Source organism: Carcharhinus amblyrhynchos, chromosome 2 (assembly GCF_965287045.1).
Source record: "Carcharhinus amblyrhynchos chromosome 2, sCarAmb.v2.hapA, whole genome shotgun sequence".
Taxonomy (NCBI): domain Eukaryota; kingdom Metazoa; phylum Chordata; class Chondrichthyes; order Carcharhiniformes; family Carcharhinidae; genus Carcharhinus; species Carcharhinus amblyrhynchos.
This window is the reverse complement of record NC_137325.1, coordinates 59,661,288-59,688,186: the sequence shown is the minus strand read 5'-3', so window position 1 is coordinate 59,688,186 and position 26,899 is coordinate 59,661,288. Positions and strand designations below refer to the sequence as shown.

The 26,899-nt window shown below is 41.9% G+C and overlaps 1 protein-coding gene across 4 annotated transcripts in view; it reads left to right on the top strand.

The window, feature by feature from the left end:
* The window catches only part of LOC145354845 (retinoic acid receptor beta-like), a 337,521-nt gene extending 311,851 nt beyond the window's left edge, over nucleotides 1-25,670 (top strand). For all 4 annotated transcript variants that reach the window (XM_080206407.1, XM_080206383.1, XM_080206391.1 and 1 more), the window contains 3 exons: nucleotides 16,499-16,703; nucleotides 21,185-21,343; nucleotides 24,110-25,670. In XM_080206407.1, coding sequence (XP_080062533.1) covers nucleotides 16,499-16,703; nucleotides 21,185-21,343; nucleotides 24,110-24,339 — 594 coding nt within the window. In that variant the 3' untranslated portion in view covers nucleotides 24,340-25,670. The remainder of the gene's footprint in view (nucleotides 1-16,498; nucleotides 16,704-21,184; nucleotides 21,344-24,109) is intronic.
* Nucleotides 25,671-26,899: the final 1,229 nt, after the last annotated feature.

The window sequence follows — 26,899 nt, the reverse complement described above, 5'->3', positions numbered from 1 at the left end:
ACTTACTCCTTAAGCTTCTGTACCCAAGAGAATACAAGCCTAGTCTACATAACCTGTTCTCACAACTTAACCATTTAAGCTCTGTTATTTTCTGGCATGCACAAATTTTAAGGCCAGTATACCCTTCATGGATGCCCAGGACTGAATGCTGCATTCCACGTGCAGTCTAATTGAAACGTAACTTCCACCTTTAGTAATCTGACTCCCTTAACATATAGACAGACATTCCATTGGAGCTAACTAAAGTCCCTCCTGGCTGGAAACATCAATTGTGAAACTGCGTTGTGTGGAATGACAAAACTGCAGTAATAGTTTGATTACAGGTATAATCTGTGCTGGTCTTTAGCTTGGAGAACTGCAGATTGAATTGGGGATCACTTTGTAGCGCAAACTCAGGGAAAAAAATGAAGAATCTCACAAAAGTGTTTTTGTACGGAACAGTCCTCTCCCAAAATAATCCCTTGACTTCAAAGGAAGAGGTAGAATATGATTCTGACATGGATTCGCTCACACCGCAGTGATTATTTTAGATACAGTTGCTGCATTGAGTTCGACCCTATCATTTATACCAATTTTTACTCCCACTTTGAGTGACTGTAATAGAATTGTCATATGGCACAGTTTTGCTCAAGTGTAAAAAGTTATAGAAGTGAACACTTGCACCTGTCTTTCCTCAAGGATTGTTCAGCCAAAATTAAAGCAAGAAACTGGGACAAGCTCCACAGAAATTCAGACCCGATAAAGAAACAGAAAAGATTTAGCTTAAGTAATCGGCTATAATTCTCAGCATTGGATGTACGCATGGTTCATGCAGCTGCATGATATAGTCCTCATAGAATCATAGAATCCCCACGATGCAAAAAGGCCATTCAGCCCATCAAGCCTGCACCAACAACAATCCCACACAGGCCCCATCCCTATAACCCCATGTAATCCCCCTAAGACAAAGGGACAATCCCATCCAGACCTGTTCCGTGTAACCCAAGTATTTATCTCACTCATCCCCCTAGTCTACACATTTTGGGACACCAAATGGCAAATTAGCAAAGTCAATCCATTGTACCTGCACATCTTTGGAGTTTGGGAGGAAACTGGATTTTCGTTCTCTAGGTGGCTGGTGGAAGTTGTGACAGTCCCCACTTTGTCTTGCCCTCCTTGGGAGAAAGTGCCTGCAAAATTGGGGCTTGTGTGCAGACTGGAATCAGGATAGCTGATCCAGGAAAAAATTTGGAGGCAGCCACGGGGGTTGTTAGTGCAGAGGGTGGATTTTTAAAAGGCTCGCCTTGGTGCTTGTGACTTCGTCCCAGTTAAAATACAAACATAAAGGCTCTTCGGTCCTCATCTCTCACACCCCCTCACCCTCCAAATGCTCCCTATACTCACCCTTGCCACTTTGTACCACTGCCTATGGCTCCATATGTTTTCTGTAACAAGCTCTGCCCTTCCATCCAGCCCTACAGTCCCTCATCCTCCCATGCTAGGTCCTGTCTTTCCACCCACCCCAATGACCCCTCATGCCCCCATGCTAAACTACAGCATTTCCATGCCCATTGATCCACAGTACACTGTCTAGAACCAATTAACCCTGTAGTGGCAATAGGATGTGTAAAAGAAGGCTTTAAAAAGTAATTCATTGGTAACTAACTCCTATGATGAAAAATAAGTGATTTTACCACAAGCTAATAAAAATATCGATCATCCAGGTCTTTTAAACTATCAATGACAAAAACTACAAACCCTTGAAACCACATCTGCACAAACATTGTGAAATTGATAGCAGAGACCAGGGAGCCTGAGCTATCAATCAGACAATGCTTTCTTGGGGGCACAGCAGTTTCAACAGGTATTATAGATGTTTGGGTTCTCAGCCAAACCTATATGATGAGGTTTAGCATAGGGGACATGAGGGGGTTGAGTGGAAGAACAGAGCTTGGTATATAGAGGACAAGACTTTGAACTTAACCTTTAAAAGGTCCCCTCATGCATACCTAGGTTTATGACTCCTCTGAGGGGCTGCGAATCATGACTCTTATAAACCTGGCCTGATTCCATGAAGACTGATGGGGGGATTTGACATTATCTTTGAAAATGTTCCCAAATCAGACTATGGTTCACAACTTGAACCGCACATCATGAAGAATCTGGTCCAATGCCACAAAAATTGTAGCAGACAGGAGATGCTCACACATCTGCACACGTAACGGAGCTGACCAGATTGTCTTGTTCCCAGCATCGTTACCCTGTGTCAGTGAGAATTAGGATGCCGGGAATGTGGACAGCAATCCTGGAATTGAGGCTGCCACCAACCATTTTGAAATAATTCTGGAGGCATTACAATTCTGCAAAGATTCAGGCCAAAGATTTTAATATTATCCATTCAGTCACCAGCCAGCACATCATGTGTTGCACAAACACAGGCTAGGCACAATCACTTAGTGCAGAACTAATGGACTATTTATTTTGTATGCCTGTGTTTACTAGCTAATAAACCTAGCCAACATTTAGACCAGAAATGAGAAGGAAGTCAATCACCCTTCGTAAATATGGAATGGATTTTGAATCTACAAGACCAGCAATTTATAATTATATAATAGCGCTGTTGAGCAAATATTGCACTGTAATTTTTAAAGTACATCCTGCTTTGTTTAAGAATGTTAAGTATAGAAGTATCCTGAATGTGATGGATGATTATTCTGAATCCCCACGGACAGATGTATTTACATTTAATGATGCATGAAGTCTTCCACTGTTCACCTAGTTAATTTAGAAAATCCTATCCTTAAAATTAGAGCCAAGACATTCAAAACAGACATTAGTAAACACTTTTCATGCACAGTTTAGTGAAAGGGTGGAACTCTGTCTTGCAAAAAGAAGTAGATGACAATTTAATCGATAGTTTTAAATCTGAGAGCGAGATTTTCACTAAAGAAAGATGCAAATGGATGTGGAGCCAAGGCTAGTAGATTGTGTTATGATACATGTCAGTCATGTTCTCATACAATGAGGATGGATACCACGCTGGCACAATAGTTAGCACTGCTGCCTCACAGCACCAGGGATCTGGGTTCAATCCCAAACTTGGGTGATTTTGTAAATTCTCCCTGTGTCTGCATTTATTTTCTTCTCACTGGTGAAAGTAATAATTTTTATTAATATTGTACCTTTCATGATTTCAGGATACCTCCAAGCATGTTACCCACAGTTAAGTTTTCAAATTGTATTTAATTTTAAATATAAGAAACAACAATGTCCCACAAACAATAATGAAACAAATGACCTATTTTAGAGACTGGTGGAGAGAGAAGCATTGGTCTCAACACCAAGAGAACTGTTACTTTGATAGGCCCATGGGATCTTTTACATTCCACATTGTAACATGCCCAGCTGATCAGGTTGGACCGAGAGGGCATCCAAAAGATAGCATCAGCAACAATGTAGTAGGCCCGTAGTACTGCACTGGAGTCTCAGTGGCATTATATACTCAAGTATCTAGAGGGGCTTGAACCAACTCAGAGCTGAGAGTGCTTCAAACTGAGCAGACTATTTATCAATGTCAGTTTTTTTTCTTAAAAATCCATTTTTTTAACTGAAGTAATTAACCTTGTAACAAGGCATCTGTATCAAGGCACTAACATGTAGCATTCAAAGTCCTTTGAGTTCTGGATAATGTGGCTGGCATTTGAGTTGAAATGCTCAGTTAAAAATAGTACAGTCAATCTAAATGAATTCAGTGAGGCGTAGGAAGTGGCGTGCTTGTGTATAGAGCATTCAGATATAGAAGTTTCTTTTGTAAGGTTATAGAAGCTTGTGAAACCCAATGCGTAAAATGTAAAAGCCTCATGTTTGCTGTGTGCTTCAGTGCCTATCAGAGGTTCGTTTGCAAAATAACATCAGATCTGAGATTTCATCTCAAAGGTTTCTAGTTGCGATGATAGAATTTGGATATTGGTCAATCCTTGGATAACATTTACAGGTATTTTCAGGCGTGCTTTCTTGAAACTTCATTAATGTCAAAGTGGCAAAATCAAGACTGGCAAGTGAGATGATCTTCTCAACGTGTGCTTTTTGGCTTGGAACCTCACCAACATGGACTGCCAATTGAGAAATTGGCAGACCCACTCAATCAATTAACATTAAAGGTCTGAAAATTGTAGGAAGGATGTTCACCACTTTGCAGTATCTGATCATGGTAGTTAAAACTCCATGGAGGAAGCATTCACTTGTAAAATCAAAAACAAAGAACAAAAACAGCCCGGGAAACAGGCCGTTTGGCCCAATGAGCCCACGCCGCCATTTTAACATTACCAGTCAGCCCTCCACCCATGACCCTTATCTGGGCTTATGGCATTCCACATTGAGGGAGACTAATTTAGGGATGATTTATTGCCTCCAATCAGCTTAACAGCACATCTTTGGGGTGTGGGAGGAAACCGGAGCACCCGGAGAAAACCCACGCAAGCACGGGGAGAATGCACAAACTCCCACAGACACCGGCCCAAATCCATGTGTCTGCACAGCAATCAGCGATAGTCACTGAGCTGTCGTGTTGCCCAGTATCTGGTCCAGTTTAGGCACACACTAACGACATGAAGCACTAGGCCAATCTCGAACATCCAAGAGCAGCCCTAGTACAACCCATCACATGTATGCCCCTTGTTGGACAACAAGGCGGACCGACTTAAAACCTGTGGATTAAAAGAGAAAAACATTAGTATCATTCCTCATCCTTATACATTACCAGGGACGTCCCAGTGCTAATGACCCTTATTTAAAACAGTCTCCTATATCCTCCCATCTCCAACCCACTCATGTGCCTGTCTAGGTAACTCTTAAACAACTCCTGTGTGCCTGCCTCCACCACCTTGCTTGGCAGAGCATTCCATACCCCCACTACTCTCTGTGTGAAAAACCTCCCTCTAATATCCGTGTTATACCTCCCCCCCTTCACCCTAAGCCCGTGGACCCTCATACTGTGTGTCCCTAACATAGGAAAAAGCTTACCATTGTTTACTCTATCTATACCCTTCATAATCTTATATACCTCCATTAGTTCTCCCTCAGTCGCCATCTTTCAAGGGAAAACAGCCCCAATTTGCTCAATCTTTCCTCATAACCCAGTCCTTCCATACCAGGCAACATCCTGGTAAACCTCCTCTGCACTCTCTCCAAAGTCTCCACGTCCTTCCGGTAGTAAGGCGACCAGAACTGGATGCAGTACTCCAAATGTGGCCTAACCAACGTTCCATACAACTGCAACATTAGACTCCAGCTCTTATACTCTATACCCCTTCCTATAAAGGCTAACATACCATAAGCTTCCTTCACAACCTTCTCCACTTGTACTGCCACCTTCAAAGACTTGTGCACTTGCACCCCCACGTCCCGCTGCGTTTCTATACTCTTTATAGGTCTACCCTTTATCATATAACTCCCCGCTACATTATTCCGGCCAAAATGCATCACCTCACATTTATCAGAGTTAAACTCCATTTGCCATGTATCTGCCCAATATACCAGTCTATCTATATCCCGCTGTATTGCCAGACACTGCTCCTCACTGCCCACCAATCCAGCCATCTTGGTGTCATCAGCAAATTTGCTGATCATACCACGTACTCCCTCTTCCAAGTCATTTATATACAGTACAAAGAGAAGAGGTCCCAGTACTGAGCCCTGCGGCACACCACTAGTGACAGACCTCCAGCTAGAAAAGGACCCCTCCACTACTACTCTCTGTCTCCTCTTAGCAAGCCAGTTCTCTACCCATCTAGATACCTAGCCTTGTATCCCATGAGCCTTAATCTTTTCTACCAACCCACCATGAGGGACTTTGTCAAACGCCTTACTGAAATCCATATAGACGACATCAATGGCTCGTCCTTCATCGACCGTTTTTGTCACCTCCTCAAAAAATTCCACCAGATTCGTAAGGCAAGACTTCCCCTTAATAAAGCCATGCTGCATATCCTTAATCAGATTGCAACGCTCTAGGTGCTCATACATCCTATCCCTAAGAATCCTCTCCATCAATTTGCCTACCACTGACATCAAACTCACCGGCCTATAGTTACTAGGGTTATCCCTCCTACCCTTTTTAAACAATGGTACACGTTCGCTATCCTCCAGTCCTCTGGGACCTCACCTGTGTCCAAAGAAGAGACAAAGATTTGCGTCAGAGGCCCAGCAATTTCATCTCTGGCCTCCCTAAGCAGCCTAGGGTATATGCCATCGGGCCCTGGAGATTTATCAGTTTTATGCTACCTAAAAGCCCTAACACTTCTTCCCTCGTAATGGATAGTTCCTTCAATTGGTCTATAGCTCCCTCGAAGACCGTACCAGACATCAAGCCCCTCTCCTTTGTGAATACCGACACAAAGTATTCATTCAGGATCTCCCCCATTCCCTTGGACTCTAAGCACAGTTCCCCTCCTCTGTCCCTGAGAGGACCGATTTTACCCCTAGCCACCCTTTTGTTCCTAACATAGGAGAAAAACGCCTTTGGATTTTCCTTAATTCTACCTGCTAAAGCCATATCATGCCTCCTTTTTGCCCTCCTAACTCCCCTTTTGAGATCCCTCCTACTCTCTCTGTATTCCTCCACCGCTCTCTCTGTTCCCAGTTGCTTAGACCTAACATACGCCTCTCGTTTCTTCCTGACTGTCTTCTATATCTCTAGTAATCCACGGCTCTCTAATCCTACCTTTCCCATCCTTTCTCCTAACCGGCACATGTCTTTCCTGCACCCCTTTCAGTTTTCCCTTGAAAGACTCCCACATGCCTAACATGGACTTGCCTTCCAACAGCCTATCCCAGTCTGTAATCCTAAGGTCCTGCCTAATCCAGCTGTATCTAGCCTTCCCACAATTTAGCACCCTCCCCTTAGGGCAGCTCTCATCTTTTTCCATTCGTATCCTAAAGTAGACGGAGTTGTGGTCACTATTAGCCACATGTTCACCTACCGCAACCTTAACCACCTGACCCAGCTCATTGCCCAGAACTAAATCCAGTATCGCCCCTTCTCTAGTCGGGCTATCTACATACTGTTGCAAGGACACTTCCAATACACATCTTACGAATTCCTCCCCGTCCGAACCCCCAGCTCTAGGCACCTTCCAATCCACCCCAGGGAGATTAAAATCTCCCACTACAACAACCCTGTTCTTCCTACACTGATTCAAAATGTCCCTACATATACCCTCTTCCACTGCCCACGGGCTGTCGGGCAGCCTATAGTACACCCCTAGCATAGTAATCGCTCCCTCCCTATTCCTCAGCTCTACCCACAGAGACTTAATTCCTAACCTCTCTATATCATCCTCCCTCTGCACCGCTGTGATCTGCTCCCTAACTAAGAGCGCCACTCCCCCTCCTCTTTTCGACCCTCCCCTGTCATGCCTAAAACACTTATACCCAGGAATATTTAGCTGCCAGTGCTGCCCTTCCTTTAACCATGTCTCCGTCACTGCCACCACATCTAAATTCCTCGCGAACATTAAGGCCTTCAGTTCATCCGTTTTACCTGTCACACTCCTCGCATTAAAACAGATGCACTGAAGACCCACAGGCCCTCTCGGATCCTCCTCCTCCCGGGAGATTTTCCTATCATCTAGACTTACCCTGTCACCCAACTCACTCCCACTCCCAGTACCTACTGAGCTATCTGTCTCCTCCCCACCCCCCTCCATATTAGTTTAAACCCTGCCGAAACACTCCAACTAACCTCCCAGCTAAAATATTTGTGAAAATCATTCCTGAAATGTCAGCCCAGGGAGAACTGAGTATTCTTTGGTCAGATATGATCATACTACTTGAGAAAAAGTGCAATGTTAGCATTTGTTTGGAGACGATTTAGTTTTTTTGGGTTGGTAATTTAACAGCTGCTGCTCTGAGTTCTGTCAGTTCTGGTAAATTTATAGTGCAACACACTAGTGTTGTTCTGCAACAAAATTTGATGTTCAAAGTGAGGACAATGAAAATTCTTTCATCTGTCTAACTATGAATCAAATCCAGCCCAATGCACTTTCAATAAAAATCAGCTTTGGTTCCTCTGGACCTTCAGTAGTCTTTAAAAAAAAGCAGATTTTTTGCGTTGATCACTTGGGCGAAGGAGATCAATGGTACAAACCAGCTGGAGTCTGGTGATTCTTTGCTTATTGCCTAACGTTTCATCTCAAATGTCTAATTTTACTGATTATTAAAACCATCCACATCTCTCTTTTAATCATATGGACTGTGCTGTTCCCTTGGTTCTTGAATTCCAAATGTGCCACCCGAAATGGTGGTCCTCTTTATTCCCCCACAATTTTCAAATCAAGACTCGTTGCACAGCCTATCACAATTAACACTGCACTGTTGACAGGATACATAGTGAAGCTTGGCTGAGAGTCTGGGCATCCACTAGTCAGTTGAAACAGCTGCACCTAAGGAGAAAAATTGCTTGATTGTAACTTTTTCTTCGTGCTCTGTTCTGTCAATTGGATGATGTTTATTTACACAAGGGTTTTCAAGTGCTTGCAAATTCAGCTTTTGATACTTTCATGGGTTTGGATAATTGACACTTCTGTGTAACTGTAGTAAAAGGAGTTTCTTTTCAAAAAAGTCGAAAGTTATGATCAATGACTGATTTTCAAAGGTTTCCCACCCATCCTACTGTTACCACAGGATCCAATGGTTCTGTACAGGATGCTTAGAGGATTATTGGACATGAAAGTGCCATAGTTTGGCATGGAGAGAATGCCGGACCATGGGGAGGTAGTTGATGGAGCATAGGTTGGCATGGAAGATATGAGTGGTCATGGGGATGGAAGTGCACGGGAGGCATTGATAAGACATTTTGAACTTACCTTTTAAAAGGTTTCCTTATCCAGATAATGATTATGACACCTCTGAGGGGCCATGAACCACAACTCCTTTGAAAGCTGGCTGGACTCCATGAAAATTGCAGGGAACTAGGAGATGCCTGTCCCTGCAATGAAACCAGTCTGGTCAGGAGTGTAGAGTGCGGGCTTATGTCCTGCACCATCCCATGCACTCAACCTGTATTAGTGAAAGTTGGTAGGGGGCTGGGAGTGGCTTGGCAATCCCAGATTTGGGATCCAACTGCCATTTTCTTCTCCTCTGCGGAGTCTCTCTGACTCCATGAAAAGCCAGCCCTGTGCCTCTATTTGTTAATCCCCAGATCCTATTCAATGATTTTTTAACCTGCCCTCCCACCTTCAGGGATTTGTGCACAAGTACTCCTAGGTGTTTCTGTTCCCGCACCCCTGTTAGAATAATATCCTGCATTTTATGTTACCTCCCCTACTACTTCCTACCTAACTGTGTGACCTCACATTTTTCTGTATTAAATTCCATTTGTCACATGTCTACTGACCTGTCTATGACCTCTTGAAGTCAGATAACTTTGTATCAACCTTCTAGTCTAACCTACATTTTTCCAAAAACTCAAAACTGTGGAGCCTCTGTCTTCCTCATTTATTCATCCTTTTCTAATCCCTAATAAAAATTTAGCTCCCTTTTTTGAGAGTTGCCACTAGCCTCTCGTTTTGTATCTTGTTCCCTTGCCTAGTTTGGTTATCTCACCATGGTTCACAGTGTTGTAATCAGCCCTGCCATTGTGAATGCCAGTCTAATAGTCATCAGGCACCCCCATTTCTGCTTTTGTCGTTGCTAAACTACAATTAATTGTGGCTGTGAACACATTGCTTGCAATTAGTTACATTGCTTTTTCTTGCAATTTGTTTCAGTACTGCTCTAATACCCACAAGGGAGGGAACAATCATTTAAACTGTTCCTGATCGCTGAAAGTCATCGAAAACTCATTGACAATCATCGGGCTACAGGCTGTCTGGAAATAAAACATTTCTGTAAAAAAAAAATTTCAGTTCAAGTCACATGTTTCAAGTCATTGAAAGTCAGCAGACAAGGGAATAGACTGCCTTTGTATTAAAATGAATAATGTTTTCTCATGACTTTTGTATACAATTACGAGGGATATGCGCTCAGCAAGAGTCCATTTAAAGTGCTATTTTTTGTAAAAATAAGACAGTTCATGATTATTTTGAATGCTTGCTAATTACACCAGTTAAAGGAACAATTAGCAAGTAAAAGTGCAAGCAGTATATAGAAAAGTAATTGAGTTCCTTAAAAGCAAATCATTCTCATATCACACAATAGGATGGATTTTTATGAATGAAAATAATTTTTAATAACAACCGCTTTGTACTGTGTTTGCATCCTGTTTGCTGTCTGCAGCTTGATGAGAGAAGATATTCATTGACAGAAATACTCTCTGCTCCTGGCCATCAAAAGTAAATTTAGCATCTACCTGAATGAGGTTCTTTGACTGTTCCATCAAATTAACTGAAAGCTCAGCGGACACTCTGGAATCTAACTCCATCAGTTTGCATGAAGTCACAAGGCCCTGACTGATTCAATTTGTGCCTTGGCCACATACAACAGATGGTGGATAGGAAGCAAGGTGGTGAGGCCCTGGGCTGGGTTTTACAGAGCACCCTGGTTCCCCACCCCCATTCGGCTACGAAGAGTGGCAGCATCATTAATAACTTAAAGGGAAGACTTTTGCCTCTACCTGATGAGGGATGATGATGGCCAATCTAACTGTAGTTTCCCTCAGAGTAAGTGGGAGTGCTGGCAACATCTGACATTCCCGGCAATTCTGAGAAGTTCAGGTAGGGCGTCGGAGAGAGGGTGCAAAGCTGAGTTCAAGAGGCCGGGAGAGGGTTAAGGAGTGGGGTGATGATTTTCGGGATGGATCCCTCCCATTTGCCATACACTCCCTCCTCTTGCCCAACACCAGCTAAAAGTGCCTTGCTTCCCACCTGAAGTGGGACTCCTTCAGTGGGTAAGACATAGGCAGTGTCAGGATGAGGCTCTTAGATAGCCATTAATTTGGCCACTTCAGGGCCTCAATTGTCCCAAGAGTGGGTGGGCTATCTGATGTCCCCTACCGTAAAATTCCAGGCAGGTCAGGGGCAGGAGGATAGGTGGCAGGAAGGCCTCCTGCTGGATTTTACCTGTCTGACCCCCCTACTTCCCCAACCCTGTCTTCAAGCCCACCACTGGGACAACATAAAATCCAGTTAAAATCAGCCTTATATTGTTGGCATAGATCCATTTACTTGAACACAGAGAGTTGGAGTTTTTAGAGACTTTTCGCACAGCAGAGAGATAGCAAGTTTGACAATCCAAACAGAGAGAGCCGGGGAGAAATCAGAGATCAAATCTTTGGCTTTCTATTTATCTCGGGCACAGGCAGCTTGTAGCAAATTTGGAATGGGAGTTCAGGAGGCAGCAAACCCATTCATGATGTTTCATCTAACTAGTTTCAGGAATGGATAGCCTGTAAGCTGAATTTGCAACATTAACAGCTCTACTTTTTTTTATACTACATGAAACAGTGGGGGTTACACTAAATTTCTCTGAAAAATGAATTTTATTCATTATTGTATCATGTAAAATTAAGCAGTGTAGTTTACAGTTGATCTTATCTCACTGCAGTGTTTATCAATCTGCCACCCGGAAGATAGGAGAAATGTATGTGAGGGTAGATGTGAGTATTCAGTACACACAATAATGGCTTTCATTCTTACGGCTCCCAGGTCACGCTATCATATGACTATATCTTGGGCAGTAAAAGTAAACTCCTGATTCTCATCCCAATCGCATATCGAGTGTAGATCTAAAAGTTGCAACAGTGGAATCAGTGAAGTTACTCTGTAATCCAGTGACCCTCTAATATTACGAGTGAGAGCTCTAAATACTGCTCTCAAGCACTCAGTGAACTTGTGTAAAAATGGCAGAAGTTACCTGCTTGATGTCAGAGTTTTAAATTTATTGGGGAAATATGACTCGGGCTTCAATGAAGAAGTTTAATTCACCCATCCTTAATCTTTGCTGTGCATTGATTGATTTTCACAATGAGAGAGAGTCAACCCACTGTTACCTTGGTGTAAAGGTTATGAGGTTGTGTCAGCACCTGAAATATAGTGGGAACTATGGGCAGCCTACATTTATGCGGCACTGTTAAATTATTGATATTTATAGCTTCACATTAATTCGGTGTTTAACAGGGGAAGAAATCTGTAACTATGATCCCCATGATTTAGTGTCATATAGTTGAGCTGTGTAATAGGCCTTTCAGTGTTGTTTCTTCTCCCAGTGGTCTAACGAGGATTTCTATAAGTGGACCTGGTCCCCCACAATCCAGAACTTGTGCCTCTTCTGCACTCAATCTTCACAGAGTTCCATTAGCCTTAAGCTAGCAACTTTAAGGGGATAAACTTGTTTATGTAGGGCTGAATTATGTCCATTCCCCTGCGGGACAAACTACACTGTTAGCAGTTACCTACGCAGCCCATAAGGATGCCCTCAAAGATATCAATGAGGAACTATGGCCACACAGGTGCTGTCTGTCCCTTTGGAATCATCACTTTGTGTAATGCCATTAGAATCAGTACTGCTAAATATGTTTTCTCCTTTAAACTTACTAAATTAAGTGTAGGATTACATTATGAGATTAAATTGGCTTTCCAGTAATGGTTGGAATGGTTGATCCATGGACCAGCACCGGAAACCTCTGCCCTCACTCATATCTGGGACACTCTGGTGCCACTGCAGTTTTGGCTGAATACCAAATTCCCCAATCCCACTCGCAGCAGGGACAGGGTGAATAGGATTGAAGAATCCTGCCCCATGATGATGTTTAATTTTGAAATACCAAATATAAAATACATAATCAGCGTATATTAAAAGTACAACATATATGTAACCCTCAGGGCTGAAATTCCATAGTGATTTTCCTAATCGGCCATAACTTTGTCAGAAGATCAGCAGAAGTCTTGGTGAAATGGTGAAGATGTTTTTTAGCCAACTTCCAGAATTGTGGCAAACAGGAGAATAAATCACGGAAAGGTATTAAAATGAGAAAATCCACAATGGGTCATTTGCCCACTGAAAGAACAGCTTCTGATTTAGTTTGAGCATTTCTCTTAATAGTTAACACATTCTTTATTCCTATCTGCATGACAACTTCAATTTCTCCACTCTCTGTTGCTCACTAGGGAGCGCTGGTTCCTGTGAGAAATATTTCAAACAGCCACTCTCAAAATAACCACTGGGTGGTTTTACAGCCTCTCCCATTGGCGGGATTTTCCACTCCCGCTAAATCAATCGAATTTGGATGCCTCTCTGTGTTTTAGGATTCCGCCTCCTCTGTTATGGGGCTATAAAATTCCTCTCATCTATTGATTCAAGTTCCTTGATTTTCCCACCACGGGATATCGTTTCTCTCAAAGAACAAAGAACAACACAGCACGGGAAACAGGCACTTTGGCCCAACGATCTATCTATCCTATCAAACTCCTTTATCAATGAAAAATTCACGTACACGTTATTACCAAGCATTTACAGCACCAAAGCAGTCCATTTGGCTCAAGTGGTCCATGCAGTGTTTTATTGTTTCTTTTGAATCTTCTCCCGCTCCTGTTCATTCAATCCCACCAACATATCCTTCTATTACCTTCTCCTTCATTAACTAACTTTTTCTTGAACATATCTACGCTATTTACCTCAGCCCTGTGGTAATAAGTTCACATTCTAACCACCTCTGGCATTCTTGGATAAAAGACTTATATTCCTGACCATTTTAGATTTATGACCCTTGCCTCACCTGCAAATGGAAATAGCTTTACATCTAGATCACCTTGCCCCGCCACTTCACAGTTTATTAAACTGAAGCGAATGCACACAGGCCTGGAGTTCTCACTCAATTTTGCTGGTGTCTTTGACACAATTCACTGGATAATGGTGTAGCTACCACAAAAGGTCATGGAATTATTGGATCAATTTCTCTTCAGTGCTATTAAGCAGCGTGATTTTATAAATATTGTGCCACAAATTGGCTCTTCCTGTAAAACTGGACATGACTCCAGAATGAATTAATCATCATTAGAGTGCCCATTAATTGGGCTTGTTTGCAGGTCTTTGGGGAGACTCCAGAAATTAAGATGGAATTTCTAGGCACAAGGACACCAGAAGACACATCTGGAAAAGTTTTAATTCCTTTTCAGTCTAGTATGGAATTGGCTACTCTACCTCAATCTAATCAGAAAATAGTGTTGTGTACTTTCTAAGTCATCTTTGGTGATTTAAAATCAGCTGACTCACAGCTGGTAGTTTGATACGAATTTCAAATGGTTATTTTTGCAATAAGGCTGTTGTCAGCAGTATTCATCAAATTGCACCATGTCACAATGCTTGAATATTTTAATGAATTTTTTTAAAAAAAGATTTTAAAATGCAGCCAGATGGTGCTAGTTTGTGGCATTTTTTGCATTTGGTGCTACGCTAAATAATTTGAGTGGAGAATGGCGGGTGAAAAAGATCTGTTTTCAGATTGGGATACTTTGCAGTGGAAACAGTCACTGTATTCACAGTAGAAACTCGACTTCTCCATGTTCATTCAATATAATATAACCCTGTTTCATGCTGGCGAGTCTGCCTCTCCAAGGCCAATGTGTCCTTCCGGAAGTGCAGCAAGCTAAATGAATCCAGTGCTCCATATGGGGTCTACCTGAGGATTTGTACAGCTGAAGCACTGCTTCCTCACAGTTTATTCCAACCCCCTTGACATCAAGGTCAACATCCCATTCGCCTTGTTATGTACCTACGCATTCATTATCTTTTAGTGACTCATGTGCATGGACACCAAAATCCCTTTGCTCCTCTCACTTCCCAGTCTCTCACCTGTTGGAAAATACTTTGATCCAAAGATGTGTGTATTAGGTGGATTGACCATGCTAAATTAGTGTCAGGGAGATCAGCAGGATAAATATGTGGCGTTACGGAGATAGGGCCTGGGTGGGATTGTTGTTGGTGCAGGCTCGATGGGCTAAATGGCCTCCTTCTGCACTTAAGGGGTTGTATGATTTTTCTTTACAGGATTAAAAATGGACATCTGCATTTCCCCACATTGTGCTGCATCTTCCATAATCGTATGCACATGTCTAACCCTTGTACATATGCATGCCATTGTAACTTTTGCTCCCACCTACAGTTTACTGTACTTCCTAACTTCATGTTCATTTGCAATCCTGAGACAATCTGTAATTGCAATCTCTTACCTGTCAACCAGTTAACAACTCAAAATGTTTCACAACAATATATTACCTTTGTGGGTTGGTAGTTCTGAATAACAGTAGTTTTCCCCATGTGTTCTGCTAACTTTTCCATTGCATTTACAGGTTCTGTAAGAGTATCAGAGGAGCTATGTGAGAGAGGTGCATTTTTATTTTAGATGTCCATACCTTATTTATCCTTACCAAACTGCTGGCAAGCCAAGGTACACTTACTGTGATTTCAGAAGGATCAGTCTTGGATGATGACTGAAAGAGTCAGTGACAGAATTAGAAGGTTTCTGGAACTGGGCCTTCCAAACATCTTTAAGACAGGGTCGGCTTTCCCAGTAGCATTCAAGGCAACCAGTGTTTACCCAACTGATCCTTTTCAAACAACCAGAGAGGATGTCTGCCAAATCTCAGAACCAGCAGTGCACCAATGCATCAAACAGAGCCAAATGGCTTGTGTAACAAGTCAACTTTGCATTACCCCATCTGGCAACATGAGGAAGTACCACACTACTAGTATGTGACATATTTCCCTAAAGTTACGGTAAATATTAACAGCACTATTATGGCTTTACAGGCACTGATCTATGACCTTTTATTACAAGAATAGGTCTCGCTCCGTTATTGTGTTGTTTCCCATTGTTACAGAAGCATACTTAGGAATAGTCGCTTTATCTTATAACAGTCAATGCTACCATTATGATTTGAAGCCCAAGAAAGTTGGTGGAATACTGGTCAGAGTCTCTCTCGTAGTCTTCTGATTTTGAGGCAGCCAGGTACAAGAGCTGAAGAGTGTTACAATGAGATCCATGTGCCAGTACCATCTGGGACAAGGGAATTTCTCTTTGGGATTGAGGGCAGACAATTATTTCACTCACTGGGTGCTAGTCCTCAGAAAATGAGGCAGGTCTACTGTGCAGATGGTATCTACTATTCTTGAGTACTCCAGCCCAAAATATGCTGGTTACTGGCAAGATACCAGCATTCAATGCCATGCCAACCATTCCTCCAACAATGGCCCAGTGGGCACCCAGAGATGGACATCTACCTCAAGGGTCTCACACAAGTCCTTACTTACCCTGTGGATATATCCCAGTGTTCTTTCTACAATATTTAAAGTGCAGTTACAATTGTTATGTAACTAGACATAGATAAGTTATCATCTGTTCTTCCTGTCCAAGTTACATGACTATTTTCTATCAATTCAAGTGATAGTCTCTTTTTCTAAAAAAAAAGCTTGCATACAAAACTTCTCATTTAAGTTTTATCTTTTCTCTAACAGTATGTTGTTTTAAGAAGTATTATTAATAGGTGTTAAGAAAAATAATCCTTTTTTTGTTTTGCACCAACAGATTCTGCGAATCTGCACCCGATACACACCTGAGCAAGACACAATGACCTTCTCCGATGGCCTTACCTTGAACAGGATCCAGATGCACAATGCGGGTTTTGGCCCTCTCACTGACCTCGTCTTTACCTTTGCCAACCAACTCCTGCCACTTGAAATGGATGACACCGAGACGGGCCTTCTTAGTGCTATCTGTCTGATCTGTGGGGGTAGGTCTGTTGACTTCTTGGGAAGATGTTGCACCTTCTCGAACTGTCATACTCAATAAATGCTGAGCCTGCATTGCAATTACTGATGTGCAAAAGGGCCAAGAGGTTTAGCAATTGTCATTTTTTTCAATAAGGCAAATAGATAGTGTGAATCTACTGGAGTATTACAGGGAAAGGGGATTTGAACTCGACTGTAAGCAGTGTAACAAATGAAGTTGCAAATCTGCTCACACCAATGATCTTGAATTTTCTCAGCATGACATGAACTTCCAATGTAATAGAAACACCAGAGGAGAGGAAGGAAACTTGTCACTTGCTTCTGGCTGGCTGAGGTTAACATTCTTGGCAAAGTGTAAATAATACGTTATTGACTGAGATCAGGAGTGGGGCCTTTACTGAGAAATTCTCCGTGTCCAATTCCATTCATAATGCCTCTGAGAACAACCTGTGCCACACCACACCAGGCAAGCAACAGCTAACATTTCTGCCATTTAAGTGTCAGGCAGTGTTATTATGAACAAAGTAAAAATTCAGCCACCTCCTTCATAGGCATGAGCAAAGCTGAGTGCTCAGCATCATCATAGAATCCCTATAGAGCAGAAGGGGGCTGTTTAGCCCATCAAGTCTGCACTGATCACAATCCCACCCAAGCCCTATCTTCGTAACCCCACGTATTTACCCTAGCTAACCCCTTTGACTGTAAGGGTCAATTTATCATGGCCAATCCGCCTGATCCACACACCTTTGGAGGTAATGTTTAAAATGCACAGCAGGCCCAATTGAAAAGAGAAAAGATAGGTTAATGTCAAAGTTGCAAACCTTTGCTCATAACCTCTTTGGAAATTCTCTTACTGTTACTAGTAACATCTGGTGTACCTGAATCGTCTGAATGCTTGTAATGTTGCCCAAGTGGCTCCTTAAAGGCTCTCCTGAACTCAACACTGCGTGCAGCCTTTTCATCAGCAATGCATCCATGAAGCAATATTTGGAAATCATGTAGTGTCATCAGCTTGCTCTTTTTAAAGACAGGCTGTCCTTTTTAACAGAAAGCTGCCCTAAAGTGCTGCAACTTAAGCCATTAGAAAAGTGAACATCAGGGCAGAGAGAGGGTTCCAGACTGGGTCATAGGAGAGACACCATTATTTTCCAGGGGTGCTGGTGAAAGACGTGGGAGCAGGTGGCCAGGAAGGTCCATTCCCAGATTCTGGACTAAAATCTGGCAGCTATGTCAGAGGAAGTTTTAGAACCTCACACGGGTGAACAAGGTCAGTGAATGCATCTTCACATAGCGTTCCCTACGCACCACACCAGCAGTTTTGTTTGTTGCCGAACGCACCATTACCTCCATCACTCATCAATTCGTAACAGTCAGGCCCGATATTCGGATACTACCCCTCACCCTCACATACCTACCAATTCTACCAGGCTCATAACCACCTCTCGCTGCCACCATGTACCTCCAGCTATCAACTGGTGAAGGCATACCATCCTAACACAGTGCAACACAATCACTGACATTGTGCCCCCCCCCCATCTCTTGCAGGACATGATGTTTTAGAATAGAGCAGGGTAGAGCCATTGGGGTTGCGGGTGGGGGGGAGGGGGGGTGGGCGGCAAGGCTGAGGCTTACAGTGGTCCCCACCAATGGACCAGTGACACATTCATGTCTTATCCCACGTCGCAATCCCCAGTTCACCCTCATGCTGCTCTGTGCCGTGATGAGCAAACCACAGGTGGAGTGACTGTAAGCCTCTTCCATTCTACCCCACCTCCCTCAGCCAAATCTTCCCCTTTTCTGAGTCCCTGCTTTCAAACACTCAGGACTACCACATGTTCAGCTACAGCAACCCCAGAGCGGGAAGAGAGAGCCACAGCACAGCATTGATGGGGAGGCCCCATTGCTACCCTGACACTCATGGCCACCAGCTCACAAACTTAACACTACACCTGCCTTGGAGGTGAGCATTGGGTTGGGATCAGCACGTGGTGAGTCACACGGATACGTGGGCCAGGGGTAAAGGATGGCACATTTGCTAGCTGAATGGACGGCTGCAGAGCTCCCTGGAGATGACTGGGGCAGCGTATAGGAGAGTACTGATTGTCATGGCCATCAGTGTTGTGGATGTATTAGCTGACATTATCAAGGAGCATTGAGGAATCCAACTCCAACTTGGCAGGAGGCATCTCGTAGAAGTTGCCCTTTTTGCAGCCTCGACCCCAATCTCTCTGCTGTGTTGCAGACTCAGAGGTAACTGCAGACTTTATGTGTACAAATCCTCTTCTACCCCTGTGGGAATGCAGCAACGCTCCTTGCCAAATCCAGGAGCTTAACCTCCGGAAAAACTCCAGAGTACTCCCAGATATACTTTGGAATAGGAAAAGTTGGCAAATGCTGCCTGACTTCCACTTTGGTGCCTAGCCCTTTAAGGAATGTTTGTGATGAGTAAGTGTTGAGATTTGAGCTGTACAGTCCAAATTTGGAATCCTTGACGTCAGCTGTGTGACGTCAAGATTGAATCAATTCAAAGCCTCCTAGCAACACAGAGATATGTACCTGTACCTGCCCTGTACTAGTGTAATGCCACACGGGTGGGGTAAGGCCCAGCCAGCAGTGTCTTGCTGCCCCGGGAAGCAGTGTCAGTCTCAGTGCCGCACGGTTAACATTCCAACCCGGAGCCTCCAGTGCATTTGTGCTGCAATGCTGCCATCTCCTGGCAGAGTTGCTTACTTATGATGTGGAGGTGCCAGTGTTGGAAACACAGTAAGAAGTGGAAATGCTTGAGGGATATGCTCAAAGCATTGCTGAAAGGTTCAATCCCTTTCACTAGAGAAGATTCATTTGGGAAGGCACCAAACAAATTGGGAGACTTCATTGGGAACATACAAAGCTGAACTCGAGTAGGCAAACAAACCTGTCAACATTTTATCTATCCAACCTTCTGAGAACCATGTTTCACATGTGGCAGAACCTTTGGATGGAGCATTGAACCTATCAGCCATCTTAGAAGCCATCAAATGGAAGCAAGTCATCCTTAAACCTGGCAGATTGCTTAAGTAGAGGAAATATTGGCCAAGACACCAGGGACAATTCTCCCGCTCTTCAAAATAGTGCAGTGGAATCTTTTATATCCACCTGGGAAGACAGATGGGATCTCAGTTTAATGTTTCTTCCCAAAGATAGTACCTCAGCACTGTGGCAGTGCCTCAGTATTTCATTGCAGTGTCATCCTGCTCTTGTGCTCAGATTCTTGAGTGTCATTGAAGTCATGCCCTCCAGATTCAGAGGAGAAGGAGCTAACCCTGAGCCAGGTTTGAGAGCTGGAGATTAGTATGGATGCAGTAGGATAGTGATTGTTACAATCTCAGTAATCCAGAAGGCTTGAGTACTGGTCTGATGACATGAGTTCAAAATCCCACAAAGGCAGCTGGAAATTTAAATTCAGTAAATTGATCAAATAAATCTGGAATAAAAGATTAATATCAGATTGTTCTTTTTGTTTTGTTGAGAGTAATTACTTGAGATAACACAGTTGGATTTTAATTGTTGTAAAAGCTATCAGGATGAATATTATATACCCTCCATCCATGTCAAAACCAAGGCTGAGATGGGGGATATAATAATGGCAGATGGGAATTTTAATGGCCCTGGGAAAAGGGTGTGGGTATCAAGCCCTTGCTCAGCAATCTCACCCTTATCTTCTCCACTGCAGAGGTGGCCATTTTCAGACTCCCAGCTATTTTCGTGGAGTTAGACCATTTTGATCAAAAATGTGGTTCACAGCACCTCAGAGCAAGCATGAACTCAAACGAACCAAAAGGAAAGCAGTTACCTACTCCTAGAATTTTTCGATTGACAAATTTAAAAGTACAAAAACATTGTTCTTTCAGTTTCAATTTTTAGATGCTATATAGTAAGTTTGATTTTTTTTTACTGTAATGACTTATTTTAGGGCTCCATCCTGTAAAAAATAAATTGATTATTCCGTTGACCCCCATTACGTAAGCATTGACATGCATTACGGTACTTTTCCCACCAGAGAAAATGCCATAATGCGATCAAAACAGTGGAGAACTGTGTTGAGAATCTCTCTGGTCATGTTTTTGACTGAGATTTGTATGTCCAGTGATCTTTAGCTTTGAAAAATATAGCCCTGAGGTTGAACTTTTTAAACAGTTCTCTAAGCACTTGCGACACTTGATTGACTGAGAGATGATCTGCTTTGAAATTGAAATTATACAGTAGCTACAGCTTTTAAAAGTCCATTTGGTCTTTTATATAAATGAACTCCATTGTTGCTGTTTCCTAGCTGCATATTGAAATCTGCTGATGTGTCATCAGTTGATCCAACCCCTTCCCCCAACCGAAGCAAGTTATGTTGAAGGGTTATAGGGTAGTTATGTGCAAAATCAATCACGAGGTGATTTGGTCTTCAAGTCTACAGAATGCCTAATGTCTCCTATTAAAATTCATTTCTTTGCAGACCGCCAAGATCTAGAAGATGCAGAAAAAGTGGACAAATTGCAGGAACCACTTTTGGAAGCTTTAAAGATTTATATACGGAAAAGAAGACCCAATAAACCCCATATGTTCCCAAAGATATTAATGAAAATCACAGATTTGCGTAGCATCAGTGCAAAAGGTACCACAACAAGATCATTTAAATGCGGATACCTTTCTCTGTACTGGTTCGTTCCTTTGAAGTGATGGTGTTATTTTTATCAGATTGTTCTTTTTGTTTTATTGAGAGTAATTATTTGAGATAACACAGTTGGATGTGCAATGTGCATTCAGTTTCGATCACCTCATCTTAGGAAGATGTCCTGCCCTTGAAGAGAATTCAGTGGTGATTCACCAGGGCGATGTTTCTGATCAAAAGACTGAGGTACAATGAGACAGTGGAGGTCGCTACAAGCAGATCTGAGTAATGTGTTTGCAGTCTTGAAGGGAATTGACAGGAAAGAATGCACAGCGTTGAGACAAAATCATTAGATTTCAAACTAAACCAGTTAAAAGTGAATTCAGGAGAAAGTTTTGGATGCGAGTGTGAAATAAGCAACCTCCAAAAAGCCACAAATGATGAAATTCATTGCAATGCACAAAAGGAAGGTGAATATTTGGGAAATGTGGGTATTAAGGATTTAGAGAAAAGGTAGACAATTAAAAAGATGAAATAATGGAGATGATTGTGACCAAATAAGCGATTCCAGTTCCTGTGCTGCTTTTGGCATTAGGTAAAAATGTCATAGCATTGTTAAGACATTATATGGTTGAAGTTACTGCTGGTAACATTTTATGAGCGTTTAAAGTACTCAGACGAGATTCCTCTGTACTGTTTAATACTTCCTCCAATCTATAGTCCATCTCCAACAGCCTCATTTAGAATAGTGATCTTTCCAGCAATTCCTTTTTTCAAAAACTGTTACTTTTGGAGTTTAAAGGTTTACTGATATAATGCCATTTTGGTTCTGTCCTGCTTATTCTGGCCATTTCAAAATTAAAGATTCCTGCTTTCTGAATGTTATGAGCTCTTCCCAGTGTCTCTGACTCATACATCTGTTTATCTTATGTCCAGAAATCATAGAATGTTTGAAATGTTATCTACCTTACAAAAGGGATTATTGTGAATCCCTCCATTTTTAATGTGACTTAGTTTGATGCGGATTCACGAAGTTAGTTAGCTGAATGTAAGGAGAAGATGGTCTCAGGAAGAATGCGGTGAAGGTGCACTAAGCACTTTCCCAGTTTGCTTTGTAGTTATTGAAAATTGTTCAGCCCTTCCAGGTGGCATTAAAGCTCCTCCATTAGTCAATGCAATAGCCATAGTACCATAAGACTTCAGAGCAGAAATAGGGTATTTGGCCCATCAAGTCTACTCCACCATTCAATAAGATCATGACTGATCTGATATAATAAATTCCCGCCTTATCCTCATACCCTTGATCCCTTGATTCGCTTACTGATTAGAAATCTGCTATCTCAGCCTTGAATGTGCTTAACAACCCAGCGTCTATAACTCTGAATCCACAGATTCACTACCTTCTGAGAGAAGAAATTACTCCCCATTCCTGTCTTAAATGAATGGCCCCTTACTTTGAGATTATGTTCACTGGTCCTGGACTCTCCCAGAAGAGAAAACAACTGCTATCTTACCAAACACCTTGAGAATCCTATGTCTCAACAAAGTTGCCTCTCATTCTTCTAAACGCCAATGAATACAATCCCAACATACTCAACCTTTCCTCATCAGAAAATCCCTCCATTTCCAGTGATCGACCTGGCTGGAATTCTACCATCCTGCCCGCCATGGAAATTGGAGCAGGTGAGAGGTAGACAACGGAAAGGTCCATTGACCTTGGGCTGGATTTTACGGTTACAGGACGAATGAGGCCATAAAGTCCAACCCATGAATCTTCTCTGCCTCCAATAACAGTATATCTTTCCTTAGATAGAGAGATCAAAACTGTTCACTGTTCTCCTTGTATAGTTTAAACAAGACTTCCCCACTTTTATACTCCACTCCCTTTGAAATAAAGGCCAACATTCCATTTGCCTTCTCTATTACTTGCTGAAGTTGTATGCTAGCTTTTTGTGATTTATGCATAGGATCCTCAAATCCCTTGGTGCTGCAAATTTCTGCAGTATTTCTCCATTTAAATGATATTCAGCTCCTTTATTCTTCCTAACTCAGGAGCATAACTTCATATTTTCCTACATTATTATTCTATTCTGACAAGTTTTTGAATATAAGATGAAGATTGAAGATGCTTTCTCTTTGAAATGTCTTCATTCTCATCTGATTTGATGGGCCCTGTTGTTTGTATGGCAGTGTCTGAGGATTGTACTGTTTTGTAGCATGGCAAACATGCTTTAATGATATTTAACCTAACTGGTCAATTAAAGCACTGTGCCATTTCTGGGTACTCCATTATATAAAAATGACCAACTTGAGAAGTTGAAACTATTTTCATTGGCTCAACTAAGGGTTAAGATTTAAGAGAGATTTTTGAAAAGGTGGTCAGCAATTGTTTAGAAGTAAAATTATGCACATACACCACAGTGGCAAAGTGGTTAGTGCTGCTGCCTCACAGCGCCAGGGACCCGGGTTCAATTTCCGGCTTGGGTCGCTGTCTGTGCAGAGTCTGCAAGTTCTCCCCGTACTCCAGTTTCCTTGATTCTCAAAGTCTGAAAGACATGCTGGTTAGATGAATTAGCCATGCTAAGTTCTCCCTGTGTACCTGAACAAGTGCTGCAGTGTGGCGACTAGAGGATTTTCACAGTAACTTCATTGCAGTGTTAATGCAAGCCTACTTACGATATTAATAAATAAACTTTAAACTTTTAAATATAGTATTGAGACAAAGTAACAAAGAACATTAACAAAGAAGATGTCTCTCTCCACATTCAGGTGCAGAACGAGTCATCACGCTTAAGTTGGAGATCCCTGGATCAATGCCACCCCTTATTCAAGAAATGCTGGAAAACTCAGAAGGGCATGATCCCCTTGCACCCACGGCAAACACAAGCACAGAAAGTAACGCCAGCAGCAGTCAAGCACTAGAAGCATCTTCCAGTCCCAGTCTGTCTCCCAGCTCTGCAGCCAATGGACCAAACAGCCAGGTACCAAACACACAATAATTGGCGCTGCAGTGACCACAACCATTCCCAAATGTGATAGTTTCTTCTCTCTTTATTTTGTTCTGAAGCATTGAGGCCTGAAGGACCAGGTTGCTAAGTGTATATTCAACATTTAAACCGTTGTAGCTCTTGACCTAATGGATTTGGAGTATGAAAATACGGAGTCATGAACAGTGCTGGTCAGATTCTGCCCTCTTGGATTGTATGCAGTCAGTTCAAAGACTGATGCCTGGCCAAGCCCATTTGTGTGTCCACTATTGCATGCTGGGAAGAAGCTGTGGAAAATGATGTAGAACTCTGATTATTACTTTATTTTGCAGCGTTACTCCTCAATGTATTCTAAATTTCTATGCTGGAGTTTCTGGTGCTTTCTCATTGCCTTGCATATCATGTCTAAATACGTACATCAAGTTATGGAACAAAGCCTAAGTACATAAATCAGGTGAGTTATGGTCACAGGATTATCTGGTTTAGACAATATGGAACGTTCATTATTATTCTCAATGTTACTGTTGTATTTTCTTGCATTTTTTTAGTCAAAAGGAGTCTGAAGGTTTGGGATTTTATCCCCAGTCCACCAGCATTCAATTTTGTTAAATAAACAAGGACATATTTCCACTTCCTTTTGCAATGAAAAAAAAAACAAAGTTTGATATTTAACTTTTTTTTAAATACGAGCACTTTGTGCTGGTCGTAATTGTTTCCCACTGGCAGTTAGCCTACACCACCATGTTGTTTGTATGAATGTTTACAATTCACAAGCACTTAAGTAACAGATTTTTTTTTAAATAAAAGCAACTCTCTGCATACAGTTAGTCAGAACATAATTTTTTTTTGCGGTAGGGTTCACCCATTGCCTATTGGTTTTGTACTAGTGAACAAAGCTAGTAAAAATGTTTGTTTAATTATTTCAGCTGAACAGATTTATTTCATGTTCAGCAACATATCAAGAGATAACGTAAAGTGCTGCATGTTGTTTGCAGTGATGATAGCCTCCAAGGCACAACACTCCTCAGTGTTATTTTGTTATTTTATTTGCTTGTACATGAGCCAGTAAGTAAATTTCATCTGGTGGCTGACACACATTATATTTCTCTGCAGAAGCGTGTTCTATGGTAGATTTGTTCTTGAGTACAGTAATTTGAGTTTATTGAATCATTCTTGTAGTGTCTGAAACACTAGTGGGATGTTGTTTTCTAGCATTAGGACTGCTCTGTACTTCCACTGGCTCAGTTTGTACATTGAGATTGTTTAACAATGCTTTCTATGTTCATATACTGTTACCTTTTCCATCAAGTTTCCTGGCAAAAGAATAAAGTATATTTATTTTATGGTGTGCTCTGGACTTCATTTCTCCTGCAATGTTCAATGCATTTAGCCAAAGATGTTACATAGATTGGAGTACTGGAGAGAAAAACACAGCCAACATTATTGAAAATATATAGTTAATGGAAACAATGTGCTTAGATGTTATTGCCAACATATGGTAAATTGAACATCGATATTTAGATACATCACTTTTGCACATATGGAGCAATCTTTTCTCTTTAAAGCAAGTTTCATTTTCCAGAAGTTATCTTTTTTCTCCTTTCACCTTCTGAAGAAAGAAAAGCTTGCAGTTGTACGGCGCCTTTTAAAATTATAAATCTCCAAAAACACTTTACAGCTAGTGAGGTACATTTGATATGTAGGAAGATATAAATTCATGTGGGGGCAGTTCCATGGATCTAACATGGGTTCTATAATTGAAACATTTTCCTGTCCCGACCGGGGGCAAAGGCAGGTTGGATAATGGCAAATGGAGGACAGGTACTGTAAATTCTAATTTCAGCCTGCCTCTATTTTGACCAGCGCAGTTAACATAGAGGGTCATGACCCAATGCACACCTGAACTGACGTCAGGCCCTTCTTATCAATGCCTGTCTCAAGTTTGAATGTGACTGAGTTTGATATTTTCAGTGTGGTGATTGGGTTAATGAAGCTTACGTGAACCATATCACGTCAGTAAGTCTGTGAACCACGAGGGAAGCATGTTATGGAGTCAGGAAGCTTTTAACAAGTAAGTTTATAAGGTATTCTGACTACAAGGGTCATAAGATACTGAATGATAAGTGTTACAAAACCACGCTGATATTATGTGCAAGAATGTTCCAACCTGAAAAACTGGTTTCCCAAGGTGTATGTTTTTCAGATATTAGCGAGAAATGTTTGTGGAAACAGTGAGAATTCAGACCTCTTTGTTAAACAACAGATTAGAGAGTATTTATTAAAGTAGTATACAGATAACAAAATACTACAAAGAACAATCTCGTACTGCAGTTCATTAACAGCAAGCACTTAGACCCTCGGAGACTGAAAACCCTAAAGTATCTGTTTCCCCCATAATCCTAAACTCTGCTGAGACCCCACTACTCAAACAACAACTATAAACCTAATGGGCAAATCTAGCCAGAGATTACCACACCATACAGATTAAGTGACCAGGACTTGGGAATAGTCTTCAGATCAGCAAAGAAAACAATCCTTTGCCCAAATTGGTGTTTTTCTAGTTGAGCTCTTT